Source organism: Kwoniella bestiolae, chromosome 3, assembly GCF_000512585.2.
Source record: "Kwoniella bestiolae CBS 10118 chromosome 3, complete sequence".
Lineage (NCBI taxonomy): Eukaryota > Fungi > Basidiomycota > Tremellomycetes > Tremellales > Cryptococcaceae > Kwoniella > Kwoniella bestiolae.
In genome coordinates this window covers 258,591-283,371 of record NC_089243.1, presented here as the reverse complement: position 1 = coordinate 283,371, position 24,781 = coordinate 258,591, and the positions used below count along the sequence as shown (strand labels likewise).

The 24,781-nt window shown below is 47.1% G+C and overlaps 11 protein-coding genes across 11 annotated transcripts; 4 read left to right on the top strand and 7 right to left on the bottom strand.

Moving 5' to 3' along the window:
- Positions 1 to 12: 12 nt before the first annotated feature.
- I302_104772 (uncharacterized protein) lies at positions 13 to 1,041 on the bottom strand (the record flags this gene model as incomplete). The annotated part of the gene is made up of 2 exons (XM_019195727.1): positions 13 to 851; positions 906 to 1,041. 2 exons carry the CDS (start codon positions 1,039 to 1,041, stop codon positions 13 to 15), a joined length of 975 nt encoding a protein of 324 aa, XP_019042550.1.
- An 890-nt stretch (positions 1,042 to 1,931) lies between these two features.
- On the bottom strand, positions 1,932 to 2,821 carry I302_104771 (uncharacterized protein; the record flags this gene model as incomplete). The annotated part of the gene is made up of 2 exons (XM_065869941.1): positions 1,932 to 2,716; positions 2,791 to 2,821. The coding sequence occupies 2 exons, from the start codon at positions 2,819 to 2,821 to the stop codon at positions 1,932 to 1,934; spliced, it is 816 nt and encodes a 271-aa protein (XP_065726013.1).
- Positions 2,822 to 3,740: 919 nt separating this feature from the next.
- I302_104770 (uncharacterized protein) lies at positions 3,741 to 4,758 on the bottom strand (the record flags this gene model as incomplete). Its single annotated transcript, XM_019195728.2, has 3 exons — positions 3,741 to 4,232; positions 4,427 to 4,551; positions 4,638 to 4,758. 3 exons carry the CDS (start codon positions 4,756 to 4,758, stop codon positions 3,741 to 3,743), a joined length of 738 nt encoding a protein of 245 aa, XP_019042551.2.
- Positions 4,759 to 5,778: 1,020 nt separating this feature from the next.
- Positions 5,779 to 7,428, top strand: I302_104769 (uncharacterized protein; the record flags this gene model as incomplete). The annotated part of the gene is made up of 8 exons (XM_019195729.1): positions 5,779 to 5,799; positions 5,871 to 5,939; positions 6,014 to 6,080; positions 6,171 to 6,477; positions 6,545 to 6,637; positions 6,716 to 6,997; positions 7,174 to 7,333; positions 7,402 to 7,428. The coding sequence occupies 8 exons, from the start codon at positions 5,779 to 5,781 to the stop codon at positions 7,426 to 7,428; spliced, it is 1,026 nt and encodes a 341-aa protein (XP_019042552.1).
- Positions 7,429 to 8,056: 628 nt separating this feature from the next.
- I302_104768 (translation initiation factor SUI1) lies at positions 8,057 to 8,979 on the bottom strand (the record flags this gene model as incomplete). Its single annotated transcript, XM_019195730.1, has 4 exons — positions 8,057 to 8,346; positions 8,423 to 8,497; positions 8,702 to 8,782; positions 8,967 to 8,979. 4 exons carry the CDS (start codon positions 8,977 to 8,979, stop codon positions 8,057 to 8,059), a joined length of 459 nt encoding a protein of 152 aa, XP_019042553.1.
- Positions 8,980 to 9,493: 514 nt separating this feature from the next.
- Positions 9,494 to 10,373, top strand: I302_104767 (uncharacterized protein; the record flags this gene model as incomplete). Its single annotated transcript, XM_019195731.1, has 2 exons — positions 9,494 to 9,617; positions 9,766 to 10,373. 2 exons carry the CDS (start codon positions 9,494 to 9,496, stop codon positions 10,371 to 10,373), a joined length of 732 nt encoding a protein of 243 aa, XP_019042554.1.
- A 499-nt stretch (positions 10,374 to 10,872) lies between these two features.
- I302_104766 (uncharacterized protein) lies at positions 10,873 to 14,405 on the top strand (the record flags this gene model as incomplete). Its single annotated transcript, XM_019195732.1, has 7 exons — positions 10,873 to 11,979; positions 12,062 to 12,237; positions 12,305 to 12,784; positions 12,864 to 13,213; positions 13,296 to 13,516; positions 13,579 to 13,874; positions 13,994 to 14,405. The coding sequence occupies 7 exons, from the start codon at positions 10,873 to 10,875 to the stop codon at positions 14,403 to 14,405; spliced, it is 3,042 nt and encodes a 1,013-aa protein (XP_019042555.1).
- A 172-nt stretch (positions 14,406 to 14,577) lies between these two features.
- On the bottom strand, positions 14,578 to 15,699 carry I302_104765 (uncharacterized protein; the record flags this gene model as incomplete). Its single annotated transcript, XM_019195733.1, has 2 exons — positions 14,578 to 14,750; positions 14,808 to 15,699. The coding sequence occupies 2 exons, from the start codon at positions 15,697 to 15,699 to the stop codon at positions 14,578 to 14,580; spliced, it is 1,065 nt and encodes a 354-aa protein (XP_019042556.1).
- A 397-nt stretch (positions 15,700 to 16,096) lies between these two features.
- Positions 16,097 to 17,956, bottom strand: I302_104764 (uncharacterized protein; the record flags this gene model as incomplete). Its single annotated transcript, XM_019195734.1, has 7 exons — positions 16,097 to 16,167; positions 16,220 to 16,467; positions 16,534 to 16,676; positions 16,755 to 17,047; positions 17,142 to 17,442; positions 17,520 to 17,597; positions 17,663 to 17,956. The coding sequence occupies 7 exons, from the start codon at positions 17,954 to 17,956 to the stop codon at positions 16,097 to 16,099; spliced, it is 1,428 nt and encodes a 475-aa protein (XP_019042557.1).
- A 1,362-nt stretch (positions 17,957 to 19,318) lies between these two features.
- Positions 19,319 to 20,339, top strand: I302_104763 (iron sulfur cluster assembly protein 2, mitochondrial; the record flags this gene model as incomplete). The annotated part of the gene is made up of 5 exons (XM_019195735.1): positions 19,319 to 19,507; positions 19,736 to 19,803; positions 19,876 to 20,069; positions 20,131 to 20,219; positions 20,292 to 20,339. The coding sequence occupies 5 exons, from the start codon at positions 19,319 to 19,321 to the stop codon at positions 20,337 to 20,339; spliced, it is 588 nt and encodes a 195-aa protein (XP_019042558.1).
- Positions 20,340 to 20,917: 578 nt separating this feature from the next.
- I302_104762 (GDP-mannose 4,6-dehydratase) lies at positions 20,918 to 23,306 on the bottom strand (the record flags this gene model as incomplete). Its single annotated transcript, XM_019195736.1, has 10 exons — positions 20,918 to 21,224; positions 21,284 to 21,313; positions 21,377 to 21,416; positions 21,504 to 21,649; positions 21,766 to 21,943; positions 22,019 to 22,076; positions 22,135 to 22,204; positions 22,272 to 22,461; positions 22,530 to 22,550; positions 22,646 to 23,306. The coding sequence occupies 10 exons, from the start codon at positions 23,304 to 23,306 to the stop codon at positions 20,918 to 20,920; spliced, it is 1,701 nt and encodes a 566-aa protein (XP_019042559.1).
- Between the last annotated feature and the right edge of the window lie 1,475 nt (positions 23,307 to 24,781).

Genomic DNA, 24,781 nt, shown 5'->3' with positions numbered 1-24,781 from the left:
GCAATGGGGTGCCTATGATGACCCCGGCACCCCATTGCCTATGATGACCCCGGACGCTACGTCAAGGTCCTTTTTCGAATCGTCCTTGGAATGGTAGCATCTGTGCAAAAGATCAGCATTCCAACTAATACGGTCCATGATGTCCCCCTCAGCCTTCAGCCATTTGAGTCTGGCGTCTCTCTGCACTGTTGTATTATTCTTCGCGAGCAGGCCGTCCTCCTCACTTTGCCTTTCCCCCTCCAATCTTGGATACACCTCGACGATCTTGGTGGCTATTTCCTCAGTGAGCTCGGTCTGATAATCCAGCACAGCCAAGGGATCGACGGCTTGCGGCTTGTTCATCCCCTGACAAGCGCTCCAATTCTCTACTCGCGAGTCAAAGGCTTTATCGTGGTCTAGGAATCGTCGATGTAGCTCAGGATCCTGAATCTTGAGTGCTTCCTCGAGGATGTCCATGAACTTCTTGGACTCTGACCTTCGATCAAGGGTAAGGTGGTCGGAGTTGAGCTTGGCTTCAAAAGTATCTATTATGGTATCACCATGTTCGTCTGAGGATATCAATTTTGCTCGCAGTTGGTGATCCGCCACACAAGGTATAGCAGCTTTGAGAAGGTTTTGCCACTCTTGGCTTCTGTTTGAAGGGGCATCGACACCAAGTCCCTTTCTAGTCGCGGAAGAGTGAGCATTGCTCCTCTCCCAGACTGTCATATACCTTGTGAGCCGATCGGGCGATGCTATGATCTCGTCTAGGCCCATTCCGGGAGTAATCCGAGTATCGAAGTCTGAACTTGGAAGAAGTGAATTGGGCACTTCAGGTTGATCGACATCCATGATATCATCACAATTTCTGACTATTTATCTCCAAGGATCAGCAAAAATCCGATGTGCTCCTTCAAGCCACTTACATGTGCCCCTGGTATCCTGATAACTCTTGATCTGATTTGAAAACCTGCTCAAAAGCTGATGGGCGAGTTCCGGATGGGAGAAGCCTGAGTCCTTGACAAGCCTGTAAATCTTGTTGGATATGGAATCCTGATCCATGTTTGGTATTGGGGAAGGAGGTAGATACCGATACCTGTGGGTGTCAATTAGGCAGAGTGTGAATTTTGGGCACAGACGAATTGTGGGGTTTGACAACTATCTTTACATTTAAGTACGCTCAGTTTGTGAGAGGCCAGAGGTTATTATGATACTCTTGAGAAGTCTAGCAATATTGTATGGCGGAGAAAGTTCTGCACAAATCGCGTTTCTGCCACCATAGAGACTCCTTTTGGTGCCATTATTGTGGACTACATTACATATCAAAAGCAATGAGCTTGGCAGGTAGACCTATGCCAAAACACCTGAATATCAGTCTGTCAGCGGTTTGCCAGCTCCAAGATGCATGCATGCGAAATGATATGGATGCACAGGGTTTATTAAGCGCTGCCACTTTCACTTTGTTGCGGAAACACTGGTTTTTATGGTTGTCCTACCTTTGATGTATGAATTTCACACTGCACCTTGACTGGAGCAAATGCGGATCATCTCAGAATGACTGAACAAGTACCTCAGGTGTCTGAGCATCGAAATATGTGAGTTGCATGCATGCTTGACATACCATGAAAGCTTGATCTGACCCACCCAAGATGGACCTCTATGGTGGCAAAGACGCGATTTGTGCAAAACTTTCTCCGCCATATAATAAAGGATGGGGAGGATGACCTGTGCTCACAGAAGCAGTATCGTAATGTGAATCTATGAACGGAGATCGCATAGGGGTCCAGCAAGCTCTGAATACGCCGGGAGCCTGCTGGCCTTTGTCTCGTTCATGAGGTCAATACACACAGTTTGCAGAATTCATTGTGAAATACGTACACACAAACACATATCCTAGTGAGGAGCTACCGTATACAGGTGCGAGATCATTGCGCAATGTATCGCGAACGTACTCAGGTTGATCGATCGAGGGCCGACACGCCGTCTTGATCTTCTGGTTGATTCTCCTTTCGATTCAAGGTGATATGCCAATCCACCATGGAGCGCAATGCATGTAATCCCTTTCTCTCTCTCGCTTTTCGTGGATCTTTGGGTGGCACGCCAGGTCTGGTCCATTCGTAGAACTTTGTCTCCTGTTCATCTTCCGATATGATGTCCATCATGTCATTCGAAAGTGGGTGCGGTAAAAGTAGAAGACCCCTCAACAAGTCATGCTTGTGAGTTCCCAATCGTGCATGCGAAAGAGGACTTTCCACAGCATCCTTCCAGCTCTGCTCAAATTTCCGCTCCGCATTTCCTCTGACTTCCTCGAAACCATTCCAGATATGATCCGAACGCCCATCAGCTTCTGATGTAAATTTCCTACTTTCGTCTTTCCTCCGTTCTTGAGACCATTTTTTGGGCATGGCGTTGCGGTACACATCTCTGAGACTATCCAGCTTCGCTTCCAACTTGGGACAGACCAGAGCAAAGTAATACTCTTGGTTGGATATGACTGGTATAGTTAAGATTCGGACTCGGTCCCAGGCGGTCGCATCGTGCTGCCCCGTCTCCCTAGTGGCCAGTGTATCAGAGAGTCTATTGTCGGCTTTTGGTAGTTCTGATAATTGGGTAGTCCAGCTTATGGGATAAGTCATCACGGGTGTCTTTTTTTCGTCCATTGGCTCCGGCTCCGTGAGGGGATACAGGTTACCGTCAAGCGCAGTCTCCACAAACTCTTGGGACGGGTAACCTTGCTCTGAAAAGACGTTATCAGCTGGTACAGTATAAGGTAGAGTTTCAACAGCAGGATGGTATCCGAGAGTCACGCACCATAGTCGTGCCTCCTCTGATCATACAACATTTGGCTGTATTGAGTGTATTCCTCCAACAGATTGTCTCGCTTGGTATATATACGTGATTGGATTGCAAGATCAGTCAGCACACTGATCAAACTGAGCATGATGAGTGAAAGACGTAATCAATGAGGTAGTCTGCCAGAATGGAGGTATCCAAAGTAAAGGTTGATTGATAAGTTACTCAAATTCTGCAAAAGCGATATCCGCAATTGGGTGGCCATCTATAAGTCAATCTTTTTCGACTTATCATGTCTTCGCTTACGATCAGAAGCCTGCAGGCTGTAAGATCCTTTGATGGAAGTCATCTTACGGTACTCAATGGATATTTTCCGTGTCTTGCTCCTCCCTTCACTGTCACTACCTTTGTATTCACTTTTCAAGGGTGTGGTTCTATGACGACAGCTTTCTCATGCTTTGGGTCCTCAACGGAAGCACGACCTTTGAGCCGATCACAGGCCTCCAAACTCTGCGTCTTCTACTTGCGAATCCTTGAATGGGGTTGCTCGAAGTCCAAATTGCGTTTGCCACCTGACTTGTGAGTTTGGACGGAATTCATGACATGATGGGTAAAGTCAGCGAGCAGTGATGCGATCGTCGATCGTAGACTGTATATAGTATAACCCTTACAGACTACAAGGTAAGGCAAGTCTGGGAGGGCGGGAGTCCACTTCAAGAAGAAAACAGTACATTATGGTGGCATGTTATTTTATCAATCTAGAACTCAACGTACATGTGAAGCAGGGCTTGAATAACAATATCTTCAAAAATGTCGATCTCAACATGCATGTAGACCGAAAATCAAGCAGTACTGTAGGGTCATACATTGACGAGAAGCACGTTCAGATTCCCCGTGTATTCGAACCATATCAATCTCATCACAACCCTCCGTTGGCTTTCGGTTTCATTGCCTGGCGATTTACTACATCACTGCTCTAATTCTTCCCGTGAGCTTCTGAGGACTCCCCACTTAATGTGGTTGCACAGATGGAATAGCCCTTTGACTTCAAAGCCGTGTAGCTGTCTGTCGGCGGGGTCAATGGAGGTCCCAGACCACCAATTACGGAACTGTTCCATGTCTGAGGGCTTTCTCGACTTCTCAACGTGACATGACAGCTCATAATCCGACATGGTCATTTCTGATGCTAATGTATCCACCATCGCTTGCGTGGGAGGGAAAGGCAGTAGTAGCAGTGCTCTCTGTGTTGACTGGCCATATATACCCAGATTCGCAACGGCCATGAACTCTTCGACTGATGCTCGCCAATTATCTTCCAATCTCTGCTTCCATCGAGGTTCCAAATCGCGAAACTCTTTCCAGATATCTTCCTCATTTTGGTCCCGATCTTGCAGAAATTGCATTTTTAGTTCCTCTGCACGTTCTTCGGAGCATTCTGCTGTAACAGCCTTTGTATACTCCTGGTAGACTCTCAGCGACGTCTCGTGAGTTTGCGGGCGAACGACATGATGCCGATAATAGCTGTCCGCTTGGATTTGTATCGCGGTGTCCAACACGTTCTCCCACGCAGTGTGTTTGTCACTCTTGCCAGTTTGCTCCGCCCAAGAAGGGTCTACAGTATTTCGGCAAGCTTGCCAGAGAGCCACTCGTTCACTTTGGGCAGATCAGTCCGTTTCGTTCGCCAGGTTATAGGGGCTGTCATTACAGATGGTGTAGCGTAGGCAATAGGGCCATGGAAGGAATCCATAAAATCTTCAGGCTTCAAACCATGAAGTTGGGCTAAGGAATATGTTGCACGCAGTGGTCAAAAGCCGTCTATCATGATCCACACCGTCACAGTCTTTGGGACGAGATGATACGCTCACCATAATCGTATTTCCATTGCGCGAATGCTTCTAAGTTGAGCTTGGTCCATTCCTGAAGCAGGGTCCTTGCTCTTTTTGCCAGAATCTCCTCGACATTGGTATCGTTTGTCTTGTATGACATAGTCAAGCTAGGGAATCAGGGGGAAAGTGTCAAGTCGGACGTGACCTTCAGATTGATGGGTGCTGTGCAAGAGTCCTCTCAGCAACGAGAAAAACGTATCCTTTGCCATCCCTTATATAGAAGTCGCCACGACAGGTGAGATGATCTCAAGGACCTTTTCCTCAAGACCCCCCTTTCTGCGTGCATCCAAATGAGTCATAGGAAAGTAGCAAGCCGCTGTGTGTTTCGCATCTCCATTGTACAGACATCCTTTCAGAGAGACGTAGCCTTGTCCCACGAAGGAGCAGGATTCTCTAAGCAAGCTTTTACTGAAAAAAGGCTAAAGGTGCTGGCTGCATTTAATGACCAACTGGTATATTGATCATTGTTTTGATCGTGATGACAGTAACAGTGTACTGAGAATTCACGTAGAATCAACAAGCAATCCTCACTTCGTTGCATTACCCCAGAGAAGTCGGTAATGAATTTACCGCTCCACACCAACAGCCGTCCGGAGCTGTAAGCTTTCGTGATTTCGTAATCGGACAGTGCAAGTCTGTGGTCGCGGTAAGGCATGTATGACAAGAACATGTTTCTTGTGATACTTTAGGCAACCAGTGCCTAACTCTCCGAACGCTGTGCCTCTATTTAGAAGGGTACATACCATCTCTGATTAACACCAATCGATACTGCCGACGTACTCATGCAATCGGGACCCCCAAATACGGCTGGCAGAAGGTGTTGAGCAATTGGGGCAATCACTCCGTATGTCTGATGAGACAGCATGAATCATCAAGCCTAAAACGTAAGAGTATCTAAGGTGCCACTGGATGAATGCATTTTGCCACCCAATTCTGCGTTCCGAGTTCCGACGGAATTGTATAACAAACGCGTAAGACAACATCCAGTCAACCGTATCTTAATCTTCGATCACCACAGGTTATATACATCATGATCATCGTTGTCGTCTCTTTCTCCTCCCCCTCTTACCGAATTCAACGAGTAAGAAGATCACAGTGAAAACCAGCCAGTAGGATCATAATGGCCAATCAGGACTTACCTGTGAGCTCTCCAACCTCTCCTGCGCGATATTGACCCACATCCATCCGACTCATCTTGGCTATCTGACATAGGTCTTGGTCGCCGAGACCAACGATGTACGAGCGTTTGCCAGATTACTTCGAGGTATAGGTCTCAAGCATGTAAGCTATTATTCCTGCTCTCGATTTTGATGCTGAGATAAGTCCGCTGATGGTTCAATTTTCACTCCGTCCAGAATGCAGTGATGGAGATCAGTGAAGCTGGATTCGCAGTTACAGTAGAAGAAGTCCGCACGTTATGTGGTAAGTCGTCGTCTTTCCTTCTTTATCTTCTTCCTTCTCACATCCCTCGCATCGTATCTACGTCGCTGATGTATTTTCAATCCTGCACAGCAATAGCATGGATCCCTACCAACCTCTTCACTTCCTTCACTTACAACCCCCCTCCTACCCCAGCTACATTCGAATTCTCCCTCGACTCGTTGCTCCAATGCCTCAACATATTCGGTAATGCCGGTTCCACCTCTACCAACGTATCGACATCCTCAGTCAAATCTAAAAGGAGGTGGGCGGGCGAGGGCGAAGTAGGTGGTGATGAGGAGAACGAAGAGTATGTGGTAAATGGGAGGAAAGGGAAGGAGAGAAGGACGGGTATGAGGATGGAATGGAGAGGTTTGGGGTATGATTTGAATGTTCTTCTGTGAGTTCAATTATTGGTATTATATCCGACGGGGAAGCATGCTGACTGTCCTTGATTCTCAATCCAGATCCGACGATTCGAGAGGTCCCACAACCACATGTGAATTGCGAACAGTAGAGCCAGAGGAGTTGATGAATGCTCAATTCGATCAAGACGACATGTAAGTCTCATACCCCCTTACCCCCATCCATTCTCATATCCCTACTACACACTGCTAATACTGGAGGTACAAACGCAGGGCACTATACCTAATAATGAAATCCGAATGGCTCCGTGACGCCCTCTTCGACCTTCCTCCATCCTGCACTCGAATCACACTGATTGCTACACCACCCAAAGCACCGATCCCGCCCGAGCAGCCTGGTGCAACTTTCTCCTCGAACGGTCGAAGGGGTCATAGAGCAGAAGTGGGTCAGTTCAAGATATTGGCTGAAGGGGATTTCGGGATTACGGAATTGGATTATCCGAATGATAGGGAGGTGATGGATAAGTTTGATTGTGCGGAGAAAGTCAAGTTCAGGTGAGTGGATCTGGTGATGATACTCTGTTGAGTGTTGAGTGTTGGGTGTTGGAGGAAATACATTCTTTCTGAGGAAGATAGCTTTTCCACTTTCAGGGGAATATCGCTGGTGATGTAGGTGTAGAAACAAGAATTGTCAGGCTAATCGTGAACTGCTTTATCCCATTACCGAACAGCTACAACTCATCCCATTTCGCCCTCCTTCACCGAGCACTCCACCAATCCGTAAAGATATGCCTTCAGATCGAGAAGAGCGGATTCCTCTGTGTTCAAATTATGATGCCGTTGAATAATAATGCAGGTGTGGGAGGACATTCTGGTATTCTGGAATTCAAGGTGAGTTTCCGGGGATGTGTCAGGAAGGAAGACAGCTGATGTTGATGTTTCCTTGATCTCGCGCATAGATGCATGCCTTGGAAGAGGATGATTAGCGAGTGTAGTCATGCTTTGCCGTCAAGTAAATTTCGGGTTTCCTTCATAATTTCGTATTGCATGTTCGTTGTTGTATAGCTTAATGTGAATAAATCGTTGTATTATCTATTAATTATACTCCAAATCCAGATCCATGCAAAAGTGTATATCCTGATCATCAGTTTTGCCTGTTCATGTCCAAGACGAATGTCGCTGCAGCAGTGTGCTTACTGTAAAGTCGTGTCAGGCAATTTGTTGACATTGAAGCAATAGACCGCCAACGCTGGAGTGATCGATGGGCTGAAGATCGGATTGAGGATCTAGTGTTTACCGCACGACGGACTGTATTTCAATCTCGAAGCGCTATAAGATATTCATGCGTCATGAGAATGAAGATGAGGCTATATGAAGTATGTATATATACACATGAACGAGGATAGATGAGATGATGGAAATGACGATATTTCTCTTAGCTCCAGAGAAGGTAGAGAGGATTTGCCTGGTAAAAGATCTGATCCACAAGGCGAGCTGGTACGGCCCAGCTTAGTAACCGTGGCTACATTAGCGATGAATTGTCAGCAATCAATTTCCCTTTCCCCACTTTACGCTGATAGAAATATAATTGGAGTTGTGTTGAAGAAAGAATACTCACACAACGATCAGATCCTTAGCTTCCTTGCTAGTAACGATCCCCGCATCGACCAAGAACTGCCTAACGGCAACTCGTTGATCACCTTGCAATTGCAGGACATCACCCAAGTTGGGCTTAGCACCGACGGGAGCGGGCGAGTCGTCCTCCCCGGCTTCCTCAGGTTTGACTACCGTTCCATTGCATGCGAACTCCTTTTTCATAGCCTTTAGGATCTTGGAGTGATCGAATTTCTTAGGGATCCCTTGCACGGTGGTCAGGGTTTTTCGTCCATTTCGTTGTTGTAATCCTGATAGGTGATCATATCATTAGATACAATACGTACAATGCTGAATAGGTACAGGATGTGGGATGTATAGACTCACGAATATGGATCTTGTCGTTCTTGCTTCCTACGGTCTTTTCGACAGAGGGAGTATCGTCAACTGGGGCGAAGGGGTCTGCGAAGTGACGAATGAATGGTCAGCTCCTAATGCTCGAAATGAGGTAATCTCCCTTTCATTTCCCTTTGTCTGCTCGTCAAGGCCAGATGCCGGATTAGAGGAGTGCTTCCAAAATTGTCCTTAGACTCCACGTTGGTCACTCCTGCCATTACAAGACCCTCTGAAACCTTCGTTCTGATGGGAGACCACCATCACACTCACCAAATGCAGGACCTAAGTTTTCGACCCCAGACGATACTGGGGCCTTTGATTTCTTGGTAGTGGCGTCCACTTTGGTTGAAGCTGTGACAATGCAAATAGTGCGGGAATTGACGTGTTGAGTGGTGGTATCAAGATCGTTGTAAAAGTCCAGAGTCGGTAATATAGAGATGGTGGAATATACGGTGACAGAGAAGAGAAAGAAAGGACCAATCAATAAATCAGCATAACATTCTTTTCCCCCCTCCCTTCGTTGAACCAGACTAACCTGTAGTGCTCATTCAAATAAGATCTAAAAAGTGATGTTTGTGTAGTTGACTCGAAGGTTGTCGAGCTGGTATTGGATGTGGCGAGAAGGATGAGTGGTGAGTGTTGGCTAGTAGTGTAATGGATGGATATATGGAAAACAAAAGATCAATTCAACGCCGTGTGTGTGGTGTACGGTGTGTATGGTGGCGACTCACTCAGACGAGCTCATTCAGTGCGCATGTGAGTATCGGATATTACCGGGATTAGCGAAAGTGGCGGTTAAATGATTTTTGCCACTCACCGTGTGTTGATTTTGGGATTTTGACTTTTGATGTGTCCTGCTCAAGACAATTCGACTTCGCTGATATCCTTGTCTTTCATTGACAATTTATGTAAGAGTACACCCACACAGCATAATCACATCAGACCAGCGACTAGCTACCGAAGTCCCCATCTAGTAACACTGGACATTTTCTCCTTCGAAACAGCGGAATCCCCTGGACACTTCTCACTCCCCCTTCCACCCTTCCTCCTCCAACAGTCACCATGCTCCGTATAACCAAAAAGCAGAAAGAAGCAGGCAAGACGGCCAAGCCCAAGCCGAAAGCTAGATCAGGTGGATTCCAGGTCAAGCCATCCAGGGCGCCTAAAGATGCATATATGGGTAAAGGTGAGTTGGAAGGACTTCTCTTCTTTAGAGCCTTGTCGTTGGAAGTGGGAACGCCCTTTTGGCCAAGTCAAGCCATACTCGTACATATGCGAGGCTGCTAAGTGCAAGTTTTGTGAAGAGCTTGCTGATCCCTCTTCCTATCTTCCAGCCCAGAAGATAAAAGCCGATCTGATACAACGAGCCAAAATGAAGAAATCTTATGCCAAAGTACTCAAAGCGGAGGGAATGGATTCAGGCAGACTGGGAGATGGGTCCAGGCGAAGGAACGAGAGACCATCCGAATCAGAGCAGCAGCAGAGAGGTAGAGGGAAGGGAAAGGGTCGAGCCGAGAATGAGAATGAGGGAGTGATTGATGAAGAACAGAGGAGGTTGGAGGCCAGGGCTGGACCTGCTCCTGGATCGGGTTCGGGTCCAAGCAGACCATTCAAGATGAACAAGTCAAGGTCGAATGGATCTTTAAGGGATAGAGATAGATCACCTCATCAACCCAGACAACCTTCTCCTCCAAAGAAAATACGCGCTCTCTCGATATCCCCCCCTCCACCACCATCGTCTACTGCCCAGCCAGTGCTAGGAGAGAAGAAATCGTTCAGGGAGATGAAAAAAGAGGCGTTCTCGAAGTACCATCGACCTAGGGAGCAGGCTTCGATGTCGATAAGTGGAAATGGTACGGGAAGGGGTAATAAGAGGGGACAACCGAATATGAATGCTAGGATGGGATTGCTGTTGGAGAAGATCAAGGGGAATGTGGAGTAGGATCTGTCGTTTGACATCTATAATGAGAGAGAAGTATCACATAGTATTGTTGTTGTACGTATATATATCACCACGCGGATCATTCGTCAATCCAGTTCAGGAGGCAAGCAAGAACTAGTAGTTGTCAGTCGACTCATTCAGGCATTCGATATACCTGATCATAGCTGTAGAGATGCCGCCTCTTCTTCACCTCAGCATGACTGTCCAATCTCTCTCTCCCTTTTAAAGAAGAGTCACCGTCCAACTTCACTGCATTACATATCGTTATGATAGTACTCATTTCAATCATCCACCATGTAATGTCTGTGTTTGTGCCGAAAGTGCCACATTGGCCCCACGGATCACCACTCACAACTCTGATTCGGACCGAACCTCGCATACACACTCAACGTAAAATCAAATGCAATGTTTGCTTTCCATCTCATTCCTCTCTTACCATCTTCAGTAAAGATCTCACTTGATTCACTCATCTCATCTTGCTAGGCCAATCACTGAGATCATGGAACACAGCCAGTACCTCCCTGGTCAAGGTCAATCTGACCTGTCAGCTGAATCACACGAAAACGAAGCACCAAGATACGATTATACCTTACCACCCATCCATCGGACCGAATCGGCTTCTTCATCCACCGCGTACCCTTCGCTCGGAGTCCACCCAACCCAGACATCTTCATCCACCAACGTAGCAGGCAGTGACAAACCTCGTCCGAAGAAGAGATCAGCTCCCGAAGGATCATCTGCCGACCGGCCTACTGCAAAGAACAAAAGCAAGAAAGAAGATGATAGTGAACATACCCCCCGTAGAGCAGCACAGGCATGTCTGAGATGTCGAAAGCAGAAATTGAAATGTATCGGTGGATGGCCTTGCGATAGATGTTCAAAGTCCAAGAATGTCTGTGATTTTGGTCGACCGGGTGTGACTGCATCCACATCGTCGTCGGCCAACAACCATAACGGAGGAAACGGTTCAGAAGCGAATACGAGATTAGAACAACTCGAAAGTAGCGTGGCAAATCTGTTAGCAGGATTAGCAGGGTCGAATGGAAGTGGTGGAGGAAGTAGGACGGGGTATCCGAATCATGAGTTATTACATACCTTCGATCCGGTGAAGAAAAGACAAGAAACACTTCAGACCGAGTCGGGTGCTCCCTATCCACCTCACCATACCTCGGGATCACAGTATACGCAGAACATCCCTCCTCCAACTCATGTCAAGACATTAGATCCACCCAGAAGAACCATTTCCACCTCATCCTTACACAACAACACTATACCTGTCGCGTCAATGTCACCTGATGATCTGCATTCCAGCTCCAACCCAATTGGGATGTCTCAAAATCACGTAAGATTCACTTCATCGCCCAACATGACTTTCATCTCACACAATAATCAATCTCCATCGGGACTCTCATCGAGTGGTACGGGTCCTAGTCCCGCTAGTGCGAATACTGCTGGGACTGGCGTGGGAAGCGTGAGCAGCGCGGATCTACTGAAAGAACCGCTCGTGAAGAAACGGAAGGGCAAGGGTCAAAAGGCTGAAGAGAGGTTGGCAGCTGCCACAGAGGGGGATTTCGCCGAACCCCCTTTCAAGGCTCTGGTATATCAGGTGAGTGATGCTTTGATCAGCTAGAATGTTATGATCCACATATCAAGCTGGATGCTAATCGTGGCCATCATGTACGTTCTAGCCATCGGTATGGGATAACCGAGAACAGTCAAGAAGAAACTCGCCTCAGCCTAGTCAATCGACAAGTCGAGATGAGATACCTCCCGGAACATACGAAAGAAGGTTTATGAATGATAGGGATGATCCCGTCAACACCGAGCTGGTAGATCTACAAATGGCTGAGACATTGTTCGGCTTGTAAGTATCTCTCGCTCACGAGCATATACTAGCACCACTCTTGGACTGACTGCCTCTGTTCTTTCAGCTTTATCGACCACTGTCACCCATTCCTACCCATCGTGAACGTAGCATTAGACGACGCATTCAACACCATCCGCCAATCACCGTTCCTCATCTCAGCAATCATAGCAGTAGCCGCTCGGTTCTACATCAAATTCACCTCTAGATCGCCAGGCGCCATGCCATCACTTGATCAATCGGTGCCACCCAGACTGGCCAATCTAGCTGAAGCTCATTTGAGCAATACGTTATTAAGAAAACAACATGCCTTGTCGGACGTGCAGGCTGTTCTGCTCCTTTCTGCGTGGGGATTGCAGTCTGGTGGACGAGGACCTGATGCGTGGGTCGTAACGGGACATGCAGCGAGGATAGCCAGGAGATTGGGAGTGCATAAGCTTTTGGGTCAGGCAGCGGAGATTGCTAGGTTGACGAGACCTGATACTATTGAATGGCAGAGGTTGGAGCAGTTTATGCCGCAGTGGAGAACTTGGCTGTGTTGGTTCTGGTGGGTGAACCTTCCCACTCCTACCACTGCTCGTTAGCAACGACCTAATGAGTGGGTATAAGCTAACTAGATGTGACAGCTTCGATGGCTTCCTATCACTAGGCTTCGGTCGACCCCAATCAACGCAATTCGAAACAGTCGACGAACAGGGATTCCTCCAGATCCGACTAAGTCAATCCCTTCCCAGACCAGGATCAACACCTTCGATCTCGCTGTATGGTGACGTATATATTGCCGGACAAGTCCAACTCACTCAGATAGGAAGGGATCTGATCAATTGGGGAGAAATGTTGGCTGATCCGCGATCGGCACTTTGGGCGGATCCGAAGAGGGCGGATATGTTCCATGATAAGGAGTTGAACGTTAGGACGATGTTTAAGGATTTGAATAAGAGGTTGGACGATTGGAGTAAATTATGGGTGTGGAGTGGTGAGTGATCCATCGCAAATCGAACATTCACCTATACCAGTACGTAACAGTGATTAAGCTGATATCGCTGTGGTTGCTCTAGGATCTCCATACACCCTCTATCTAGGGTCTTCAGCACGTATAGCAAGGCTCCAGGCTGATCACATGCGATTATGCCTCAATTCGTTTGCACTAAAATCGGGTCCAGAGGAGGATGAAGTCGTCGCTCAATGCTTGAAGAAAGCCTTGAACGCTGCTATGTCAACTATCCAGACTCATCATGAGAGCAGTCAAACGGACTTGGCACTTAGTTTTGCAACTGATGTGAGTGAATGACTCATGGCCTCTAATCAGAAAGCACAGCTGACATTCCCCACATATTTCAGTATCTTACAATAACTCTCGCCCAATCCGCGGTGTTCCTCGTCCGAATCGCGAGATCCTCACCAGCAGTACTTCAAATAGTCAATATCGAATTATCGGTCATCTCCTACTACTTGAAAATGAGTATCGAACTTCTGGAAGCTGGGGAGTTGAGCGAAACTAGACTGTCGACGTATTTATCCAAGACTATAAGGGATATTGCGAGAGCGGCAGAGATCACTGGGATTGGATTTGGGAATGCTGGGAGTAGATTTGGGGGTGGGGTGAGTAGGGAGGGGAGTCATGATGGTATTGAGAGGTATGTCGCTCTCCCTTACCTCTATCACCCGTCTCTGCACATACGCACAATCAACATTTTGTTATTGGGCAGAAATCATCCTTATGCAAAACAGAAACTGACTGCAGTCTGCGCCGTAGCCGACCACACTCGTCCCACGCTTCTGGCGGGGTCCCTCTCCCTCTATCCTCCAACACAGGCCTGGATGACCCTTCGAACGACCTGGCGGCTTTCGAGATGGAGTCGTTCCTCCAATTCGAGAATCAGCTAGATCTGGGCTATCTACTGGGTTTACCAGGCGATGGATCAGCCCTGATACCTAATTCTCAACAAACCTCAGCGGGATATAATGGAACTGCGACTCCTACCAATAACAATAATTCATCATTCAATGATCTGCTGAGTACACCTTCGAATTTGGGACAAAGTAGTGGGATACCAGGGGGATTCAATTCGGAGTTCGCTTTTGGGATGAATGGGATTGGGAATTTTGATTTTGGTCTGGGGGGAGGTTGGTTCAATGATAATGAGGAGAATGGCAATGGTGATTAAATGTGGATGATCAGAAAGATGCATATCATATAAATGGGGTGAAAAAACTGTGTCCGGTCTCATGACGTAACCTCGATAAGCGATGAAACGCATTTGGGCTGAGCGCCATTGCATTACATATTGGTGTTTGCAAATCTGGGAGGAGAATGGTATAGATTTTGGAATAGCTTAGTCAAATAGAGGTCTGTTCCCAATCCATCTCTTCCGCGTCCGCGTCCTCGTATTCTTCATCTTCATCTTCATCCTCAGGTGCAAGACCTGCCAGGGCGAATTCTCCGACTGGGATATATTCGTACTGCACTGAGTTACCCCCTGGCGAAGGTCGAGTCTCGACCCGTCCCCAACCTAACCGTGAACGATCATGTTCAGTGGATAGACGTGACGCATCTTGGGCACGCTCACCAGCCGCTTCCGAGGCACAATCACCAGCGTTGTCGAGCGAGGGATCTAGAGGATAACTCAAGAAATTCATTGCCCCACCAGGATTGATGCTGGATGGAAGGGTGGTAGTGGCTTTGGGCTCTGCTTGATCAGGTACGTGGAATTCTGCGGATGTGTCAATTGCACTTGCATTTGACGGATCAACCACCTTACCATCCATGATCAGGAGATCAGGGTTGCTCTCGAACACTCTATTTGCAAAGTATACCTGTGAATTCAGTTTCCCGAGCCGATATTCCAATTCTCCACATTGCAACTCCAACTCCAATTTCGATCTCTCCGTTCCATCCCTCCCTTGAGTGAGAGTATCAATCTCCCTATACATGCTCTGAAGTTCCACCCGCGCTTTATCCCGAGCTGAGCGAACTGAAGACAAATATTCCAGTGTGGGGGGTTGGTCATCGAAAGCACCCAATGAATCGAACACTTGATCGTTCAATTCAGGTGGCGTATAACCCCATTCTAGCTTTGCATATTTCTCTTTAAATGATCTCATGGAATCCCCTATTTCCCGATCGTGTTGCATCATCCTGACAAACGTTTGGTTGACTCCTCGGTTCCTCTTGAGATACCTTTCGATGACTTCCCGAGAAGATGGCGCAGGATTAGTCGTCACTTTGCGAGCAGATGCTGATGCTTGCGTTTCTCGACGGATGTACAGACCAGTCTCCTTGTCGTTGAGAGCCGACCATTTCCTTTGTCTGAGCTCCCCATGCTGTCTGTGCGATATGAGAAGATCCTCGAACTGCCGTTTGAATCGCTCAGGTAGATGCAGGGTATCGTTTGAGGGGGAAGTCCCTTTAGGACGAGTTGAGGCGGGATAAGACGCCGGATCTTGATTCTGACTCTGCATGATTTGATGGATGAACTTCTTTCCTTGAAGCGTCGATGAGCTTGCCAAAAAAATATGGAGGTCGATGATGTTGTAAGTACTGGTGTTCGTGAGATCTTAAAGAGCTCATATATGTCAGATGGAGAAGCGTACAGTAGCACAGTATTCTTCAAATTTGATCCCCGAAGAGAACCGCGGAGTATGTGATCAAAGGAGGCTGAAACACCTTTCACAGTGTCTGAAGCATTGCGAGGTTAGTAATGGTAACTTTAGAGCACAAAATAAATGTTGCTGAGCCTGTCGAACAGGTCTCACTGGTCTGTTGTGCAATTGAAGCTTGTATACTATCTATATGGGTGATTACCCGATCTGTTGCATCAACTCCTCGTACCCAGGCTCCGGGTATATCAGAGACCATCTACAACAATAGTGACATGACAGTTCCGGTAGCCGAGAGAAGAATGGTCGCGAGAGCGATACCGGTTTTACCTATTCAATAGCCATCAGCATCTCCGTATCATATTAGAGAGGATTGACATACCTGCTCCACTCGTACTGCTACCAGCGTTGGCAGCCTCTTGAGATGCCCCGGCACTTGCGCTAGCAGATGCGTCGGTAGCTGCAGCTCCTTCGGCACCCGCACTGACAGTCGCAGGTGCGGTGGAGCTATCAGCAGCGGGTGCCGCAGCAGCGACGAATTCGTTCAATGGGGGTGGGGCTGTGAAGTTGCCCATGGGTGATCCCGCGACTAGCATCGTGGGGTTCATGGCGATCATCAATCGAGAGTAACTGGAAAAGGTTATCAGTCAGTATTGGCTTTTCTCCGGACCAAGGAGGACAATTGTGCTAGCTCACAGGATGTTCTCGACGACACTGTCTTTGCTAACTCCTCCAACTAAGACAGTCGACATATCCCATTTACCACCCCATGCCCAAGCTCCGTCGGTACCTTGACATGCTGATTTGACAGCCGCGACAGTTGCTTTGGGTTGAGCACCCTAAGTATATTTACAATCATCATATCAGCCCTGTCACCCTTTTGACGTACGGTATGGGAAAGGGCTATGTGAACTCACCGAAGCTTCCCAAGAAGATACCCAACAATCCACACTCTCACATCCACCTTTACCTTTCCCATCGCCCGCTGTGGAACTAGGCTTCTCCGAGGTGGTCTTACTAGCTTCCACTGATACCGACGCTGATGAGCTAGCAGCAGATGAAGCGTTTGCAGCGGCGGCGGGCGGAGTAGAGTTATTGGGTGGATTGATGATACCGAACATCCCCGAGGTGCAGTGGGTACCGACTGTACAATAGTGGAATTGGGGTGAGGAACCTATGATCTTACTTTGGAAGGTTGCGGTGGCGTTGACTATATCAAACCGGTATCAGTCATCCATCATCATCGCTCCCCTTCTCCATGGTAGATAGATGAAGGGGTTGGGCAAGGTTGAGGAGATACTCACGTTTACCAGAATCGAAGGCATTGGCAGTAGTAGATCTATTACAGACGTTCTGACCCTCACTCAAAGTCGCCGAATGAGGACCAGCACCCCAGACGAACTCGACTGTATCTCCCTCTTTACCCTCGATGGCGAAGGGGACAAATCGTAGTACACCTTTGGTGGGTGCTACTACCACTGTGTGGGTCATGGCTCCTCCACCACCTTCGGTGGCAGTAGCAGCAGTAGATTCGGCAGCTGGTGCGGCAGTGGTGGTTGGTTGGGCTGCATATGATGAACCACCACCGAATTGGGCTTGACACATCTGTTAATTAGAAGGGGAATTGAGCTTTCGTCACATTCTGGTTCATTGGAACGAGTAGGCGAATATTTCTGACTCACATTCAGGCACCCTTGGAGATCACCTCCCCACATTGACCCAGAACCATATTTGGGAGTCTCATAAGCCAAGTGGGTCGTCTGGCAATTTCACAGATTGAGATCAGTGACTCGGCCGGAAATACACACAATTATTATACACTCACAATAGTAGTTTGGTGCTTGATTGTGGTAGCATGACCCTCCCCACCACTACTTTGCCAGCTGGAGTCGTAGGAGTTACCAGATCCTTCGTAGCTGTTCGAGTCATAAGATCCCCCAGAGTTGTAGGATTCACCAGATCCCTCGGAGCTATAGGAGTATCCGGAATCGTATGAGCTCCCGGAATCCCAAGAGTTCGATTCGGGCTTTGAAGCCCACTCGTCCGTCCTTTTGTGAGGGGACGCGTGAACGAGGGTGGAAAGGATAGGAAGGAGGGTGAGTACTTGAGTAGCGATCATTTTGAGTTTTCGAATCTGACTACTGTGTACTTGATGGAGAGAGACGGGAGAAGCTCGATATCAAATCGATTGTCGGGGAAAATGGAAATAGAAAAGGCTGAACCGATATCAAATCATTTCTGAAAAGGAAAACTAGAAATAAATAATAGCACTCGACCGGGAATCAAGGTATGAATGAACCAATCCAAATCTTATCAAAAGAACGGAGCCAAAATCGTAAGAAGTGGAAGATATACGGTCGAAAAACGGTGAGCGGGTTAGACGAACACTGTTCTGTCTTGAAAATAAAAGAAAACAAGAATGAAAAGAAAAAAGCGAAGTGGTGGAAGAAAGTGGGATATCCGCAGTCTCATCAGGTATTCATCCATTATATATCGTGAGGTATCGATGTAGTCAAGAGGGTTGGAAGAGATTGGATTCGACGTAGTTGAGACAACGCTGCTGGTTGTTGGGAGATGGGAAAATGGCTCTGGGAGACGGTCGTCAGGGTTTGCAAGTGAGCTTTGATCGTCAGTCTTAGTGTGGAAGCTTGTCAACAGATCTATGTTCGACCTTTCTGACTATTCTTGGCTCCGATGTTTGAGTCAGCCACTGTATCGTTGATACATATCACCGTGTTTGGTAAAACTTGGGTTGTCATGTTTGATCATGCATTCGCCGTTGTTCTCGGGGTCCAAGGATTGCAGGCTTGGCTCGCACCAGAGAACCCAGATCTGGACGCGAATCTACACAACGGTGGAGGGAATCACCAGTGATCCTTCTCTTGGTGAGATCTAGTGAATCCAGGTCATTGTTCTGGGTCGGGGTGGTTGTGAAGGGTGTCTACCAGCCCCAGCCGAGTACGAATCGCCCTCAATTGATCGATGATGACCAAATCCTGGTGGAGGTAGATTTCCAGGTGCATGTGTTTTGGAGAGAAGTCACCATTGGTATCACAGTTTTGGTATTGCACAAGAGAGGATTGACAGTTTGCACTTGATTCCTCCCTCGATGACCGACATCACTCATGGGATTGATTCAGCAACGTTTGACTCGGCGTCGGCGGGTGAGACGGGATCGGCCGACTTGGAATGGATCCCTGTTTAATCAGATAAAACCATATGCCACAGCGCTTAAATCACCGATAATTCCGATGATTGGTTATGTTATCGCCACTCGCCGAGTGATTACGTCTATCTCTCTCACTGTAATGATCCCTGTGTTATATTAAAAAAGTTAGTAATACAGCATACACCACTCATCATCTTTCCAATTCAACTCATTCATCTCATTCTATCCATCTTACTTGTTCACCATCAAAAGAACAACAGATATCACATACACCAACTCAACAGTATACCAGTAAGACATACCGTATACAAAATGATGCGAAACGCCATCCTTCGATCGACCGCTACTGCCGTAGCTTCCTCTTCAGCCAGACCTGCGATCCGATTCGCCTCTAGGCCGATCTTGGCCAATGCTCAAACGCAAATGGGGATGAACGTCCAAAGAGGTCAGAGGAGGATGTACCATGAGAAGGTCATTGATCATTATGAGAATCCTAGGAATGTGAGTGGGCGATTCATTGATACCGAGGATGTAGCAGGTGTGGAGCGGATATGCGTATATGACGAACAGATGTGGGAATTTTCATACGTATCATTGGAACTATGGTAGTTCTTGTTACAGTCAAAGGGAGTAGACGTTAAGAGGGAAAAACATGGACGAAGTGCACGAAGAGATAGACTGAGTCGAACATTTGAAAGACAAAAAGCTGATCGATCGATTCACACACAGGTCGGTAAACTCCCCAAAGGTGATCAAGACGTCGGTACCGGTCTCGTAGGAGCTCCAGCCTGTGGAGAGTGAGTGATTGATTGACTCTTTCCCCCTCTTGCTTTTGCAACTCTATGCTCATACTGATTCTCCTTATACAGTGTCATGAAGCTTCAAATCCGAGTAGGAGAAGACGGTGTCATTTCCGAAGTCAAATTCAAGACATTCGGCTGTGGATCCGCCATCGCCTCGTCATCATACATGACTGAACGAGTCAAGGGAATGACCCTCGAACAAGCTGGTGCGGTCAAGAACACCGAGATCGCCAAGGAGTTATCATTACCTCCTGTCAAACGTGAGTATTCGTATCCCTTCGTCCGATGTGAATATGTTACTGATGATCGGTATTGGTATAGTCCACTGCTCCCTCCTTGCTGAAGATGCTATCAAGTCAGCGATCAAGGATTATCAAACCAAGCGAGCTAAGCGACTCTCCACTGCCACTGTGAGTATCACATCCTATCTGATCTTAGATAATATACATCAAGTAGACGTGGATGCTGATCGATGATTTTAGACCCCACCTCCCACCATGGGAACCTCACCTTCGGCAGCTACCGCATAAAATGGTATTGTAGATCGAAGAGGTAGTCAGAGTGCAACAATGTCGGGGTGAAGAAGTTGTAGCAGTAGTTGTAGTGGTGAGGTGTAGCTATTTATTTCGATTGTTCAACTTTTGGCTTTTATGTGGATCCACAAATCGAAGGAAGGAAGGAGGATCAGAAAATGGAAAACCTATTAGCACAGGAAAGAAGCAATGAAAAGCATTCGATGTAGATATTCGACAACAGGTCGAATTGTACTTTACTTTATGATATAGCTATATCGGTATGAAGATGAAAATTGTGAAAATAATATCTATCGGGGCTCTTCTGGGTTAGCTCACTTGTGTGATAGCATCCACCGTAAGTGAGAAGAAGATTCCACCCAGCATGCATCATGGCAGTGTACTACAGTGATACAATAATTGTCCGACTACCTTGTGAGAAACTAAATGTGAACTAGATATACAGCGCTACTTTACCAATCTCCAAGATAGAAGAGAAACATGACAACGAGATCTAAATCTAGATACTAGAACAGAACAAAGAGGGAACCCCATCGAGCACCTCGTCATCGTAACGATGCCGAATACAATACACACTAATTATGATCCTCCACCAAACCCTTGGCAGACCTAACGTCACTCTCCACCATATCCCTAACGAGCATTTCAAAGTCCCAATACCTCTTCCACCCCAGTTCATCCTCCGCTTTGGTCGCATCGCCGAGGAGCAAATCTACCTCGGCTGGACGGAAGTACCTCGGATCTATACGTACTACCACTGTTGGAGGGGAGACGTCAAGACGAATGGCGTGTTCGTGGATACCCTCGCCTGACCATTTGAGGGGGATGGATAGACAGGAGAAAGCTAGGGTTATTAGATGACGGACGGTGTGGGTTTGGCCGCTGTGTAACATGTTAGTATGCTATCTCCCCTTTTGGGAAGAGGTGTCGTGAGTACTTACGTCGCTAAGACGAAATCATCTGGTTTATCACTATACGAAAGCACCATCAGTACAAGTATCGTTATGCGCAGGATAGGATAAGGATAGACTCACTGTTGTAACATCCTCCACATGCCTTCTACGTAGTCTTTGGCTAAGCAACAAAACCGATCAATTAGTCTACCCCCCCATATAAAACCAACGGGTTATGATGATCATCAAGGTAGTCATCGTCACTCACCATGCCCCCAATCCCGCTTCGCATCCAGATTACCCATCCACATGCAATCCTGTTTACCGAGATATATCTCCGCGACTGCTCGTGTGATCTTTCGAGATACGAATGTACGTCCTCGGCGTGGTGATTCATGGTTGAACAGTATACCGCTGTGAGGCACGATCTCATGGTCAGTAACAAGTATCATAGCCCATATTCAGCTTGTTCTGGCCCATGGTCCTAACCATAAAAACAACGAGAAAGGTCGAAACAGGAAATCACCCACTTGCTCGCAAACATCCCATACGCCTCTCTATAATTTACCGTCATCCAATAGGCATACAATTTCGCTACTCCATATGGCGATCTCGGATGGAACGGCGTATCTTCGTTCTGGGGTGTCGATTTTACTTTACCGTATAGCTCCGAGGTGGATGCTTGGTAGAATTTGGTGAGTTTTTCGACTGGCAGAAAATTAGGATACACAGGAATTAGCACGACTGAAGGCAACGGTTTGCAGAGGATTAGGGATGACTCACGGCCACAGGTTCGGATGGCTTCTAGTAATCGCAATGTTCCTAATCCATCGACGTCTCCCTGTCATCGACAAGACGTCAGTCACCTTCATACTTGGGGGTTATTTTCTGATACTCACGGTATATTCGGCCATCTCGAACGACACCTTCACATGACTCTGTGCAGCCAGATTATACACCTCCGAGGGTCTACTCAATTCAGGTCAGCTGAATTATTTTCAACAGCGTCTCGTAGAGAGGTATGTAGTCCACTTACTGGGTCCTGGCTATAAGACTGACCAGATTCGCCGAATCCGTTAAATCACCGTAATGCAGGAACAGCTTATTGGCAGTACTTGGTTTTGGCAATGAATGCTGATCTCGCCAGAGGTGCTGTAGTCGAGATGTGTTGAATGAAGAGGATCGACGGATCAGACCGTGTACGGTATATCCCTTTGAGAGGAGTACTACAGAGTTTGACCACTTATCAGTCTTGGAACTGTTTTTTCATAGGACAGGGATTCCGTGAACGTACATTCAGTAAGGTATGATCCGTCTTCACATCATAAATCAAATCAGCAATCAGTCTCATCATCCATTTGGAATTATACCGTATGTAAGAGGAGAAGATGGAGACTCGACTCGACTAACCCTGCCCTGTTATCCCAGTAACGAACGCTACCTTCCTCCTCGCCCAGCTGACCTGATCATACCCATGTCCCATCCCAAATCCGAAAAACGGGGACGGATCGTTATATATCGGCGTAGAGCACCGTTGGTTCAAGTGATGTTGCGTCAGGGGAGCGACCGATTCATCGTGGTACCGTAATATATGGGGGTTATTCTGGTTCGTACTGGCATGATTATGATGGATAGGCTGAGGGGCTGATAGAAGGTTGTCCGTCTGGAAATCGCTTATTGGCAGTGGGAGGGATGGATTTTCCGTTATAGTTGTGGAACTGATATTTCCATTACCACTTCCATTCAGGTCTTTCCGCCTAGATTGTAGTGGACATTCGTAGTCCTCTTCATCTATTGCTTCTCTTTCTGCTGAAAAATCGGTGTTGATACTCAATTTGTTCATGTCGAAACCCAATCCGTGAGTTTGGGGCAGAGGCTGCTTCATGGCGTAGACTGGAGAAGAGCTGGTCGAGGAGGATGAGGCGTTCGACATGCCCGGCGTGAATAGGCGGTTTGATGATCCGCTTGAGCTGGACTCGGAGTTGTACCCCCCTTCGTCTTCCTCTTGAGGGTGGTGAATGGGAGGCCAGGTTGGTAGAGGTTGTCGGCCACTTGCTGGGATTGTGGACATGTTGCTATGATCAGGTTTCTTAACTTCGTATGAGATGAGCTGGCAAGATGGGGATGTAACAGTAGGGTTGAATTCAGAGTTAGTACGACGTTCGTCACCACTATATACAAAATGGGGGAAAGACGCTGTCTATCCGTTACACATATATCTTTATATAACTCATATTTACATACTTGCTCATCGAAAACAGAGCTGCGAACGTAATCCATGTACTGCTGTATGTATAAAACCGAAAAAGTAGTCATAATTTAGACCATAAAGAGACAACGGGAAGACCAGATATCTCGTATCTTCACGATCCTGATCCTGAATAATCTCAAGTCGTACGTCAATGGCTGTACATGAGTGTGGGGAAATATTAGAGCTGGCGTCAGCTATTCCTGGAATATGTATGGGGTAACACGAGAATACCCATTGTGGGCCATGATTCCAGGATTTCAGGTGTACTGCTGTAGTTCGGTTCGCAATGCTGCGTCCCAAGTATGAGAAGGGTCTGCGGATGCGGGAGGAAGGAAACTTCGAAACTGATTGGACTTGATCCCGTAAGTTTCACCAGAAGTAGCGGGAGTGGTGACTTCCCACCTTGCTCATAGGTGTCACGCCCTGATGCACAGACGGCCATGATCCGAAAAACCTGAGTTAGCCGGATGAAAAGGGAAGACAGTTAGGTATGCGTCTTGAGCCACACGGGGGTGTGTGCCTAAAAGTACCAATGTGGGCGAGCCTAATTGGACCCCACTTTGACTCCGCTGCTCCGTTGAATTGGATGCAGGGTAGTGTTCCTAGTATAGCCCTCCACATCACGATGCACCACAGCACCTATAAGGATGATTAGCAATGCATAAACCCTTGTGGTAGAGCATATATGACCTTCACATCATCACTATCAACTTAGACATAACGACCATATTCAAGTCGAGCATCATCCTCGAGCCCAAGCGCACGGATACGACGTCAATCTCCCAATACAAAAGCTGTATTCTTCAATCACAGTAAAAAGCTACACGACAAAACAACGACCATACGATTTAGTTTACGAAACAACACCACCATACTCCACCATATTATCAATTCAATCAAAGTTACCCGCAATACTTTCTTTGGTATCCCTCCCTTTAGCTATACACAATTATCATCATCCACAACAATACCACCTAGAACATCCCATCAACTTCCTTTCTGATCAAGAAAGAAAGAACAATACAATATCAAGGCCAAGATCGAAACCAACACCTCAAACCCATCCGTTGTATGGGAATTCCCACAAACTCATTGTTAGACAAAGAGATTCCAGAGAGATACAGCTATCAGCCAGGTACATTAGACAAAAGACAACGACGACACGACGTACTACCACCATCATCCATCTCTATATCTCATCAAGCATATAACCCCCACTACCGACACTCCTTTTAGGTGTTGTACAACCTTGGCTTGACTTCACGGAATGATCCAAAATTCATCCTTGTTGTAGT